The sequence below is a fragment of the Hesperophylax consimilis genome, chromosome 22 (assembly GCF_061612785.1).
Source record: "Hesperophylax consimilis isolate HC1 chromosome 22, BYU_Hcon_1.0, whole genome shotgun sequence".
In the NCBI taxonomy this organism is placed as follows: Eukaryota; Metazoa; Arthropoda; class Insecta; order Trichoptera; family Limnephilidae; genus Hesperophylax; species Hesperophylax consimilis.
In genome coordinates this window covers 3,318,774-3,331,654 of record NC_142857.1, presented here as the reverse complement: position 1 = coordinate 3,331,654, position 12,881 = coordinate 3,318,774, and the positions used below count along the sequence as shown (strand labels likewise).

General features: G+C 36.7%; 3 protein-coding genes across 3 annotated transcripts in view; 2 read left to right on the top strand and 1 right to left on the bottom strand.

The window, feature by feature from the left end:
* The window catches only part of LOC149412660 (uncharacterized), a 320,577-nt gene that overhangs the window by 143,062 nt on the left and 164,634 nt on the right, over positions 1-12,881 (top strand). The window lies entirely within an intron of this gene.
* On the bottom strand, positions 2,607-11,772 carry LOC149412674 (uncharacterized). The gene is made up of 5 exons (XM_089645112.1): positions 11,714-11,772; positions 10,890-11,339; positions 9,562-9,579; positions 7,698-7,723; positions 2,607-3,104 (listed from the first exon to the last, which is right to left on the bottom strand). The coding sequence occupies exons 1-5, from the start codon at positions 11,723-11,725 to the stop codon at positions 2,669-2,671; spliced, it is 942 nt and encodes a 313-aa protein (XP_089501238.1). The 5' UTR covers positions 11,726-11,772; the 3' UTR covers positions 2,607-2,668.
* On the top strand, positions 7,828-8,963 carry LOC149412675 (uncharacterized). The gene is made up of 2 exons (XM_089645111.1): positions 7,828-7,897; positions 8,349-8,963. Exons 1-2 carry the CDS (start codon positions 7,886-7,888, stop codon positions 8,850-8,852), a joined length of 516 nt encoding a protein of 171 aa, XP_089501237.1. The 5' UTR covers positions 7,828-7,885; the 3' UTR covers positions 8,853-8,963.

Genomic DNA, 12,881 nt, shown 5'->3' with positions numbered 1-12,881 from the left:
AATGTTGTAGAGTCTTGTCGCAAAGTATTTAAAGTTTCGTTGACCAAACGTAGTATGTGTTATCGGAATTTGTAGTAAGATTTTGTTGTTGCTTCGTGTACATCGTGTATTTGAACTTTTTACGTAGTAATTATGTATATTTGAGTATAGATGAGTTAGGATAGTTTTTGCATATAGCTGCCGAACATCAAACACATTCATAATATTAAAAATTAGATTCGAGTCTGTAATTATAGGTAGCCTTAGAATTATTTTTAAGATTGTTTTCTGAGCCTTTATGATTGGGTCTAGTGCAGATGAAGTGCCGCCTCCCCATGCTATGATACCATACTCAATAATAGATTGGCAGACTGCAAAATAAATCATTTTCAGGTGTTGAAAGCCGAGAAAGTTTCGTATGATTCTAAAAAAGTGCTTGGGTTTTCTTATTTTGTTTGCAATTAATTGGGTATGAAGGTTCCATTTGAGATATGGATCAATGGTGAGGCCCAGGTACTTCATCTGAGTAGAGCGTTCATCGGAACAACATTCATCGGAATTCAAACACGAGTGTATTCTGATGGAGGCATCATCAGGAGGTTGACCAGTAATATTAATACTTGGTGTGACATATTTAGTTTTCTCGGTGTTCAGTGTGAGCGTGTTTATATCCAACCATTTTTTTACCATGCTTATATCCGTTTCAGCTTTTTTGTAGACAGCTAGCCAAGTGTCAGTTTTAAACAGTAAAACGGTGTCATCGGCAAAACTAACGATTTTCCCCTGAATATTAATGTTGCATAAGTCCTTAATATACAACAGGAACAAAGACGGATCTAATATACTACCTTGTGGTATACCGTAGTTAGATGAACAAGTGTTGCTAAGTATGTTATTTATTTTAACTTGTTGCTTGCGCTCATTAAGGTAACTTTTAAAAAAGTTAAGTTCGTTTCCCGTAATACCGATTTGTTCAAGTTTGTTTATTAATTTACTGTGTGATATTGTATCAAATGCTTTGGAAAGATCTAAGAAGATTGAAATACATTTTTTTCTTTTATCAAGGCGTTTGACAATGAAATCTGTGACAGCGGCAATAGCGTCCGAGGTGTTCTTGTTTTCTTGAAACCCGTATTGATTTTCTGAGATCAGTTTATGGCTCACAAGGAATCTTACCAGCGGTGAGTTGATGACTTTTTCAAATACTTTTGATAGGCTTGTTAGTAGGGTTATTGGTCGGTAATTATTTACATCTGTCTTGTTTCCTGTTTTATGTATAGGAATAACGATACCTTGTTTAAGATTTGAGGGTAAGTGGCCTTGAGTGATACTTAGGTTTATTAAATGTTCTAGGGGCAATGCAATTTCCATAGACAGCGTTTTCAAGATCTTGGTTGTTATGCCATCAACCCCGGCTGAAGAAGTGATTTTTAAGGAATTTATAATTTTTAGAATCTTTTCTGCTGACACCGTTTGGAAATTGAGTCTTCTGTTGGAGTATTGAAGTCCTGCTTCAGTAGGTTGAACATTCCCATAATTTGGTAGTCGAGAAGCAAGATTTGAGCCAATATTAATAAAGAAATTATTGATGTAATCCGCAACGAGCTTAGGATTTTTTGAGGTGTCAATAATTTTTCCATCAATGCAGAGTTTTCGTATGTCCTGTTTGTCTTTGGCATTTTGAGTATTTGTGGCTTCTCTTAGAATTTGCCATATTTTTTTGGGATCGTTATTGCTTCCTTTGATTTTGTCTCCATAGTAGATTTCTTTTGCCTTTCTAATGACTTCCCCGCACGTATTTCTGTATCTTTTATAGATGTTTAATGAGATTATGTCGTAAGGATTGTCCTTCACTTTTTTGTGTAGTGCATTTCTTCTGCGAATGCAGTTGATGATTGAATGACTTTGATCCATGATCCATGATTTTGCATCATTCATTTGATTGAATGACTTTGATCCATGATCCATGATTTTGCATCATTTTTGATCCATTTCAATGATTTGGAGGGTTTAATTTTGTTTGGAATTTTTTTTGACAAAATTGTGGTATTATTACTTAATTCATTTTTCAGAAAGTCAACAAAATATTATCCATGCATCATCTGAGTTTTTTATTTGGAAAAGCTCTTGCCAAGATTTATTTTTAATTGAGGTTTTTAAATTTTCAATTGTATTAGTATTATTTTTTTCCACGATTCTTGATTTCAGTTTAATGATTGAGAATACCTAGAATTTAGGACATGATGTTGCTGGAAATAAATTTATTCGAAACGAGAGTTTGGCAGCAATACCAATTCCTTAAAGGTGGAGAGGAATCGATTAGAATAATATTTCACGAAAACATTGTGCCTCCACTGAATTCTTGTTGGTTTGTCGGACGGCACTGTTGGGTAAATAGACAATTTAATAAAAAAACTTTTATTGCTCCAACAGTTTTGAAAATGTGATTTTTAAAATGCCTAAGCCTAAGTCAAAAGAATTTAAAAATTGATGTTTTAATGATATAAACGAGTTAAAGATATGTTTTTATTGGTTTTTGTATCATCATAAGTGTATTAAAAATAACACAATTTAAAATGAACGTATATGATTAGCTTTATATACACAGCGGGAATGGGAACGAAGTAAGGTGCTCTATTAAGCACGTGGTAGATCGGTCAGGTTTCCAATGCAAGTGGATGGGTTTAAGTTACCAGGATCCAGCGGCAGCCTTGGCAGCGAGGTGGGCGGCCTTGGCGTGGGCTACCTCGGGGGTGTCTACCACACGTCCGTCAATTCCGATAGGGGCTGCTCCATTAGCCCAGGAGCCTTGGGGGGCAGCCCATGCGCCTCCCCACGCGGCAGCGGGAGCCCACGCAGATCCTCCGTTAACAGCGGCTAAGTGGGCGGCCTTGGCCTGAGCGACCTCGGGGGTGTCTACGACACGTCCATCAGGGCCGAGAGGGGCAGCTCCATTGGCCCGTGAGCCCACAGGGGTGGCCCATGCTCCGGGGGCGGACCATGCTCCTACAGCGGGAGCCCAAGCTCCGGCTCCGTTGACAGCGGCTAAGTGAGCGGCCTTGGCCAGAGCAACCTCGGGGGTGTCTACGACACGTCCGTCAGGGCCAAGTGGGGCAGCTCCATGGGCCCATGAGCCCACAGGGGTGGCCCATGCTCCGGGGGCGGACCATGCTCCTACAGCGGGGGCCCAGGCACCAGTCCATGCACCACTGTTCCACTGTCCATTGTCCTGGCTCTCGGCCAGACCTTCTCCCCTCCATTGGCCATCCTCCAGGGGGTTTCCAGACACCAAAGCGCCCAGACACAGGAAGGTTGCGATGCACTGAAAAAATGCCATAAAATATTTTTTTATTAAAAACGACTGATAACGTTATACTAATTGGAAAGGAATAGTATTGATTGATGAATCTGTGATCATCAAGCAATAAAATCGAAAGCGTTAACACTTAGTTATTTGTACTTACAATTGGATTCATATTGCTTGTGATGTGTTAGCCTTTTCGGAAGAAAATTGCTTGTGCCTTGTCAGAGTTAGATGCAACTTTTATATCCAGTCAGGACCATAGTAAAATAGTGGGGAAAAAGACTTTCAGGAAGTTGTATAATTTTGCAAGCTCATTAAAACAAAACAACAAATATTATTAAAGATAATGCAAAATGAAATACCTTTCTTACGAATAAACATTTGGATATTTCATTACCACGCATCGAGTGTGTGTCAAAGAATGTTTTGCTAATTATGTTTTTGTCGCAAGGCCGCTGTTATTTTAGTTATTTTTACCGAGTGGTCCAAATTTGAAAATTTGAACAACTGAATTAGAAACTTGGTTTCTGAAGACGATTCTTTATTAATACACTTACATAAGTCCCGGCGTTGCCCGATAAATACCCAAAGATTTCGAAATCCAATTCATGTAGAAAACAATTTATCTCTACCTGTTTTGAACTTCAAGTGTGCGATTTCATCTAGAAGTACCGACACTCTGTTTCAAGAAATTGTAATTGAGGTGGTTTAAGGAAATTTTTCGGAGACTTCTTTTGAAGATCAAGCTTAAAAAAAAATATCTCGTAATAAGATTAATCTCATTGACTTGATCAGAAAACAAATGCCCACCGGGCAACTTTTATATAAACAGGAAGTAGCAACGCGTACCCAAAGGATTTAAACCAGTGATTCCTGAGCATATTTCAATTTAAAAATGTAGATGTGGTATTGCTGCCCGACGGTATATATTTAAACTTGATCCAAAAATATTTTCTTTCGCACATAGCCACTGATCACACTTCTAGAAGTCGCGACGGATCAAGTGATGAGCTTAGGTGGGGCTAGATTAGGCCAGGTGAAGTTAGGTTAGGTTAGGTTGGGCTCTGTCTCGTTTGTTACAGTGCTGCTGGACCGAGAGTGCGTATCATCCGACCCGCTGGGCTGTACCCATCTACTCAGTGGCCAGGTGTGACGGAATAATATATATTTTTTGTTTTTATTTGTAAAAACATAATCTTCAAACAGCAAAATTTACAAATATGGTATTAAATCACTGGTTAAAATCTTCAGGTTCTTGCTTTTTCAACTTGAATATTATTATGCTTCTAGAAAGAATTTAGATAAATAAATCTTTATTAATGTCACATCAAATCCTACGAGGATTTGCTTGGAGGATAGCACTTCAAAGAAGCGAGTACTCATATGATGAAATTGATCAAACTTAAAACATTTCGTCTTTGGAAAAACTTAGAAAGGACTCTGATCTAATTTGCAAATTCAAAATTATCAACAGTATTACTGACACAGCTGCTTTGTTGCGGCTCATCCAGTTCAACGTCCCGTCCCGTTTACTCTGAAATAATGAATTGCTGTTCCTCAATCAGCATTCCACTAATTGTGGTTACCATTTTCCTTCGTCCAGAATGGCGAGACTGGTCAACTCATCGTCAAGTCAAAGCATTGAATTTTTTGGTGTAAGCCTCAATAAATTTTTACAGTCGTACTTCTCATTGTAATTGTAATTGTCTTGTAACACTTGTAATTGTCTTCCATCTGTACTTTTTATATTTTGTGTATATGGTCATTACTCATCATTTTAAAAATCATCGTGTAAAAAAGATTATATTGTTAAGGCGATGCCATACGTAGTAATGCAAAATCATGTGTTTTTGGTTTGAAAATTTGGTCGCCTAGAAATTTTGCAGATGCTTTAATTAAATACTGCAAGTAGAATACATCTTGGCCTTTGACCAGAATGGCGAGACTTGTCAACTCATCGTCAAGTCAAAGCATTGAATTTTTTGGTGTAAGCCTCAATAAATTTTGACAGTCGTACTTCTCATTGTAATTGTAATTGTCTTGTAACACTTGTAATTGTCTTCCATCTGTACTTTTTATATTTTGTGTATATGGTCATTACTCATCATTTAAAAAATCATCGTGTAAAAAATATTATATTGTTAAGGCGATGCCATAGGTAGTAATGCAAAATCATGTGTTTTTGGTTTGAAAATTTGGTCGCCTAGAAATGTTGCAGATGCTTTAATTAAATACTGCAAGTAGAATACATCTTGGCCTTTGAAATAATCGAGTATTTTTTAGATAAGTCTTTTTATAAGCCCAGAACAAAATAATGTATAAGGCCTATGAAAACTGCTTTAAAGTTCAAAATCTCCTACTTACGAAACCATTTTCGTTTATAATTTTATTGGATAATGTGGCAAATTAAGTTATTTATAGAATGGAAAAAAAATTAAATATTTTTGCCTGAACATCTACAAAATAAAATAAAAGGCACTTTTTGGCCATGTTTTTTTCTTGCATAAATCAAAACAGGCGGATGGTGTTAAGCGGGAATTATAAACCATATGTACGTCGTAGTGCATCGCCTTAATGAACTTTTTGTCTTGAAATAAATAAATAAATAGATAAGAGATTATTACGGTTTTTTAATAACGATTTTGAGTGTAAATTACACCTTATTGCTTATTCCTGTTCGTTATTAATAACTTTGATCATTGTCTTGATCTCAGTAACATACTAACTTAACTATCAATTATTTGATGATTCGAAGCTAAAAATTAGTAAAACAAACTCACAAAAGATGCAGTTTCTAGGAGTAACGCATACATTTCGATTGTCACGTATTTGAGTAATGTATGTATATAGTTATAAATCACATCTTACTTGTATACAAATTAAATGATTGCTTAAGTACTCTTTATTGCATCATTTAAAATAATATATGTTATTGATCCGCTAATAACTGTAGAATATCAGGGTCACTTTTTTTTCCGACAGTCACATTTCTTTTTAATATTTATCAATAAAATATGTTTCATTAAATTTTAAACTTTGAAAGTTTTGTCTTGGCGAAAGCTTTATCAAGTGGGTCATCTTACAAATCAGATGAAAATATGCAATTTCTTCATTGAAAATAAATTTTAATTTAATTAGTTTATGAAACTTTTTAAACGCTGTTATAATACACTAATGGACAATATGGATTGAAAACAATATTTCCTAAAATAAATGGTTGCGGCCAAGACTCGAACTCGGAACCCTTCCTAACTGGGAGATACACATTTGAAAAGTTAATTTTCATATTAAAAAAAAACAATCCTTAAAATAATCTATCTTGAACAATCTTCCATGTGTCATTTTTTTATACGCCTGACGACGGTTTTATTACAAATTAAATATTTTAATGTTGGGATAAATAAACACACTAATTTGAATGCTTCCGTGGTCGATGGGTGATGCTCTCGACTATGAATCCGGAGGTTGTTAGCGTCCAGACTTAGTGAAAGCCAATATTTATATTTTAAACGCGGCTTAAAATGATTTTATCCTTCACCAAATCTGAATTGCCGGGGACTTTCCCCTCTTCCTCTTCCCCATCACCTTCCCCTCCCAACTATCTTCATACATATTACTTTCCCCAATATATTGGGGAACATTCACAAAACCTGTGCGGTATTCATATAAAAAAAATAAATAATAACAAGGAAATGTTCATTTTGGTTATGTGCACTTAGCAACTAAATCGGGAAGCCTTGGTCAGAAAATAAATTTAACAATCTCTGAAAAAAAAACTGCTTATAATAGATTTTACATAAAATTTATTTTATGACTCCGCAGTAAGCGTTAAAAAAAGGAAGGAGATAATTTGAAAGTGATTTGTTTAAATATGTTAGAGGGAGCGCGCTAATATTTAAAAACGATAATAGTTAAGCGGAAATGTGTAGTAAAACACGACTTGCTTAAAATGGATAGAAAATATCTAGACAAATGCCTAAGTAGCATTTAAAGATACACTATTTAATATATATATATATATATATATTTATATTTTTCGGAGCATACTTCGCGATATTTTTTATTGAGGGAATTTCATATAATTACAGTTTTGGCTCTACAAATGTAAATAAATTATCTTCACAAAGAAACTGCATACTTAAAGTGTTTAAAAGAAATATGTAAAAAAATAATTTCGTAATCTGATATTTTGGATTACCTTAGCGGATGAAAACCAAATTCATAACAATAACAAAAAAAAGATTTTTTCAATAATATCCAAAAAATCAATAAATGAGTCAATAAAATGAGAATCAATAAAATCAATAGTTGACCCAAGTAGCAATTGCAGTTAAATAAAACATTAACAGTTGATCAAAAAAGAAAAGATGTATTTTATAATAACTGTCTTTGAAAATTAATATTAATCACTTACTATTTAATGACCCCCAAGTTACTAGCCTAAGTTTTTTTATGTTGTTACAACAAGTACAGAATACCAGCTGCCAAATTTGTTCCCTCACCACCCCATTGATGTTGTTTCGTTGGAATATATAGCTCGGACCAAAGTTCCAAGAGACACAAGCAGTTTTCTATCGAAAAGGCTGACATATCCAAACAAAAATGAATCCAATCGTGAGTTCCCTATTATTATTCGTTTAAAATAAGTTAGTTTAATCAAACTTGCAATTGTGGCTATTTTACAAAACTCAAACAAATTGTATTCTGAGTTGACAATTGTGTAAAATTGTCATTTGTTTTGCTTGTATTCATGTTGCTGTAAGTGAAATCTCGTTAAAAATTACTGATGAACTTGTGTGTCATCTGTCATTTTAGTTTTTCTGTATTCATTGAGTGCTGTTTGTGTTGAATTTATAAAGTTATTAAAACTTCTCTGTTTGAAATGGTTACATCATATAAAAAAATAATTGTAATATAATATTCTTATGCCAAAGTTAATGGTTATCATTTTAATTAAAAAAATAAAACAGGTATAAGAAGTAAAAAAATCTTTTCATTATTTAAGGCATGTGTAATTGTGTAATGCTTATAAGAAAATGGTTATCATTGGATTATTTTATTTCAGTTCATCGCTACCTTCCTGTGCATGGGCGCCCTGGTGTCTGGAAACCCCCTGCTGCTGAACAACGGCCAGTGGAGGGGAGAAGGTCTGCTGCAGAGCCAGGACTGGGCTGGTAAGACCTGGGGAGGGCCAGGAGTATGGGCTGCCAGCTCTGGTATCCTGGGAGCCCCTCTGGGCACATGGGGACTGGGAGGAGCCGCTATCCTCGACGGACATGCCATCAACCCCGCTGAGGTAGCCGTGTCCAGGGCCAACCTCATCGCCGCTAACGTAGGAGTCGCCACCTCTCCCCTCAACTCGTGGAAGTCTCCCATAAACTCGTGGGTGTCTCCTCTCAACGCATGGGCCTCTCCAATCAACTCATGGGCCTCTCCTCTGAACTCGTGGGCCCATGGAGGCGCTCCCATTGGAATCGACGGCCGCGTCGTAGACACCCCTGAGGTAGCCATCACTAAGGCCGCCCACCTGAACGCCAAGATCGCTGCCGTTTCCGGTGGACTGTGGTAACTTCCTATTTTCTTCAAACAACTGACTGATTGATTTAAACTTTGACAACTTTCCTGTCGTACTTTTATGTATTGATTATAGAAAACCAATAAAAAAAACAATGTTAACAAATTTTTTGACTTAATTTTCTACTCATCTCCAATTTCTCATTTTTCAATTGTTATCAGACCCCTTCCCGATAGCAATTTGAAATCCTGGTAACATCTACCAAACCTTTCGACACCTGACTGAAACTCACACCTTTAACCTGTCAATCGTAATATTTATATTTAGTATATCTAATCCGAATAGCTCTTAAGGTGCAATTCCCGTTTTTTAAATAAGTCTTAAAGTAATGAAAAAATATTATCATTATAAAAAAATTATCAATCATGAATAAAAAGACAAATTTAAAAGAAAAATAAGATTAACAAATGGATTATTTTGTATATTTATTTGAAACATAATTAACTTTGGAAGTAGGGTATGGGTACTGCCGCACCGTGAATTATAGAATAACCAACACCTCGTCCATTGTCCACTCCAAGTGTTTCGTTACGTTAGGTGCTAAGTAGGGGTGTCCGTGTTTATACGATTTGACCAGGTTTCGGTGCCGGATTGAGAGTGGCCGGTTGAGCGAGACCTTTTGACCTCTCCAGCCGGGCTCTCTTGAACCATCATCTACCATCGCAGTGGAAAGGATAGATTCATACGTCAGTCACTCCCGAACATACTTACCGTTAGATATCTACCCACCCCTACTACCTTTATCTCCTTCCTTTCCTAAGAAAGCCCCTCCACACAGCATCATCAAAGGTAAATTAGGGCCTGTGGAGAATTGTTCTACAATATTTAAATTTGAAATAATTTCAATAATTTAAACTTTCCGTTGTATCTCCGGGTTTTGCTACAAACTCTCTGATGCAATAAAACTCCGGCTTCCAAAAAACACTTGGACTTTGAATTGTGATAGCTTGACTTTGGCTCTGATATCTAAATTAGCAGGCGGTTGGAATAATCTGGACCCCGACCTTGAGGTTGTCACCTTATTTATTACCCTATTATTATATGCTAACGCCATCTATGGGCATCCTTATGGACTAATCTGATGCCATCAATGGGTAAGCTCAAACAATAAAATCAAGGATATTAATTATTATTGGATATTACAAGAAGAAAACTTAACGAATGAATTGACAGGTTTCATAAAAAATTGTCGGTAAAATTACTAGGAAGTCTGTACACGTGTTATAAAAAAAGTCATATTTTCGCGTATGGTCCATATATTTATCAGGACAAACGCACCTGCAAAAACACGGGTTCCGAAATATTCCACAGGATTATCAGCAGTATTCATCTTTCGCCGTAAGTTGCCAACTCGGTATAATCAACAGTTCAAGAACTAATAATAATAATTGATATTGATTGCATTGATTTGATAAAAACTTATTTTATAATATAAAAATAAAATTACCACACTTAAAATTTGCCTTTATATTGAGCTCGACGAACGGAATATCAAAAATTTGGTAAAATTAGTCAGATAAATAGAATGGAAGACTAGAAGAAACAGTTTGTTTGACAATAAAAATTTGCTCGGATCTTTTCAACGGCAATGACCCAACCAAAAATCATTGTGCATTGGAAGAAATGCATGTCTTCAAAATGGCTTGGCTTTGAAAGAACAATGTCTCGCATGTATGTAGAACACAAAGGTCAGAATTTATTGTTCTTTCCGGTCTTAATAAACTCTTACAATATCAATGTTCAGTGTATTAGGCACACAAGTATAAAAAAGATAATCAAACAAAAGAAATATTAACATAGAATTTTTTTTATTGGTTTTGCAACATCACAAGTGATTTACAAAAGTAATTACTTAAAATTAACATAAGTTTTATGTTCTAATTACATATACAATGCAGTGGACTATTTCAAGTGTTCAAGTGCAGACAGTTGAAGAGGTAAAATATTGTCAAGTCTAAGCATCCCAAGGTAGATCAAGATCAGTCAGGTTCTCAGAGTAGATCAGTTAGGAGACGGTTACCACGATCCAGCAGCAGCCTTGGCAGCGAGGTGGGCGGCCTTGGCGTGAGCTACCTCGGGGGTGTCTACCACACGTCCATCGATTCCAATGGGGGCGGCTCCATGAGCCCAGGAGCCTTGGGGGACAGCCCATGCACCTCCCCACGCGGCAGCGGGAGCCCACGCAGATCCTCCGTTAACAGCGGCTAAGTGGGCGGCCTTGGCCTGAGCGACCTCGGGGGTGTCTACAACACGTCCGTCAGGGCCCAGAGGGGCAGCTCCATGGGCCCATGAGCCCACAGGGGTGGCCCATGCTCCGGGGGCGGACCATGCTCCTACAGCGGGGGCCCAGGCACCAGTCCATGCACCACTGTTCCACTGCCCATTGTCTTGGCTCTCGGCCAGACCTTCTCCCCTCCATTGGCCATCTTCCAGAGGGTTTCCGGATACTAGGGCGCCCAGGCACAGGAAGGATGCGATGCACTGAAAAAATACCACTAAAGGATTAAAACACAACTTTAAACGTTTTTTTCAGTTTTAACAATAATTATTCATCGGAAAACATTGATTTAATTGATTTAATTTTTAAAAAGAAAGACAAACATTCCCAGGTTACGAATAACCTGACAATATTTGAAAATCTCCTACTACCACCACAGAAAGCTGAAAATGTTACTTGTGTTTTGATGGAGGACTTAGCCGGCCGAGGAATTGAACACGCTACGCCTGAGTGGGACCCAAGCGCGATGTCAACTCGGCCACCGACCGGTCGAAATAGTTTTAGTTGTTTCCCTTTAATGTGATTTTATAATTTAAAAACCATTCTTTATTGTTTATTTATATTAAGTTGTACTTACAATTGGGTTCATGTTGCTTGTGATGTGTTAGCCTTTTCGGAAGAAAACTGCTGGTGCCTTGTCAGAGTTAGATGCAGCCTTTATATCGTGTCAGGACCATAGTAAAATAGTGGGGAGAAAGACTTTCAGGAAGTTGTTTAAATTTGCAAGCTCATTCAAACCAAACAACAATTATTTAATATATTTGCCGAGTGGTAGGCAAAAGGTGTCAATGGCTTCAAATAGCATGCTAAATTAAGTACTTTTTTTACGAATAAACATTTGGATATTGCCTTACCACGCATTGACTGTGTGTCAAAGATACATTTTTTATGCTAATATTTTTTTTTATTGCAAGGCCGCTGTGGAAGCTACTTTACCAAGTGGTCCTAATTTGTAAACTTATGCTGCAGTATACTAAAGTCAGGTATGTGTCTGTCGAGCACAAGCTTGTTCAATGAACTCTAAAGCTAAAAACAAAGAAAAGCTATAAAGTTATTTTTAATGATATACTTATGTTTAAGAGACAAAGTTTTTAATGCATAGTCCAGAGGATAACGTATTATTTTTAAGCATTAATTAAAACTGAAAACACATATATAAAATGGAAAAATCTTCCGAACAAAAATACATGCCGCCGACGGGAATTGGACAAGAAGGCTTCTGATTGCCGGTCAGGTATTTTACAAATTGCGCTACGTCGGCTTATTCAAAACCCGCCAAATTTTTCAATATGTAGTGTGATGGACTCGCCCTGGGATAAATTTTTTTATTGTTGATTTATTATGGTGGGAAAGAAATTTTCAGTTGGTCTCACGACATAGGAGATTACCAGATGTTGGACAACTGATTTTAAAACAAGTGTTTAGATTTATTAGGGTAGAGAAAAAAAAATAGGAACATGACTGTATCGTCAGAGACCTCCGTGATGGTGGTTAATAATAGTAAGCCGAGCTAAAATGCTGGTGGGCCAACACGCCACTGGACTGGGGGTAGTCAAGTTTCATCCTTTGAACAAAGAGTTAGACATTTCACTGGAGGAGTAACAATTTATTGGTTTTGAGACGATTTAAAATTAATGTGACAGGTTCTAGGGCCATAATTGATGTGTTCCTTTAGTGCATTTCTGTCTTTTGAAAACAAAAAGCATTCAGAATTCAAAAGAACATAAATTAGAAATCGCATATGG

What these genes read in the sequence shown, in the direction of transcription:
- LOC149412674 (XM_089645112.1), bottom strand. An exon ending in AACTTGGGGGTCATTAAATA is followed by an intron (nt 3,105 to 7,697) that starts GTAAGTGATTAA and finishes GGGCTCATGGGC; the next exon opens with CCATGGAGCTGCCCCACTTG.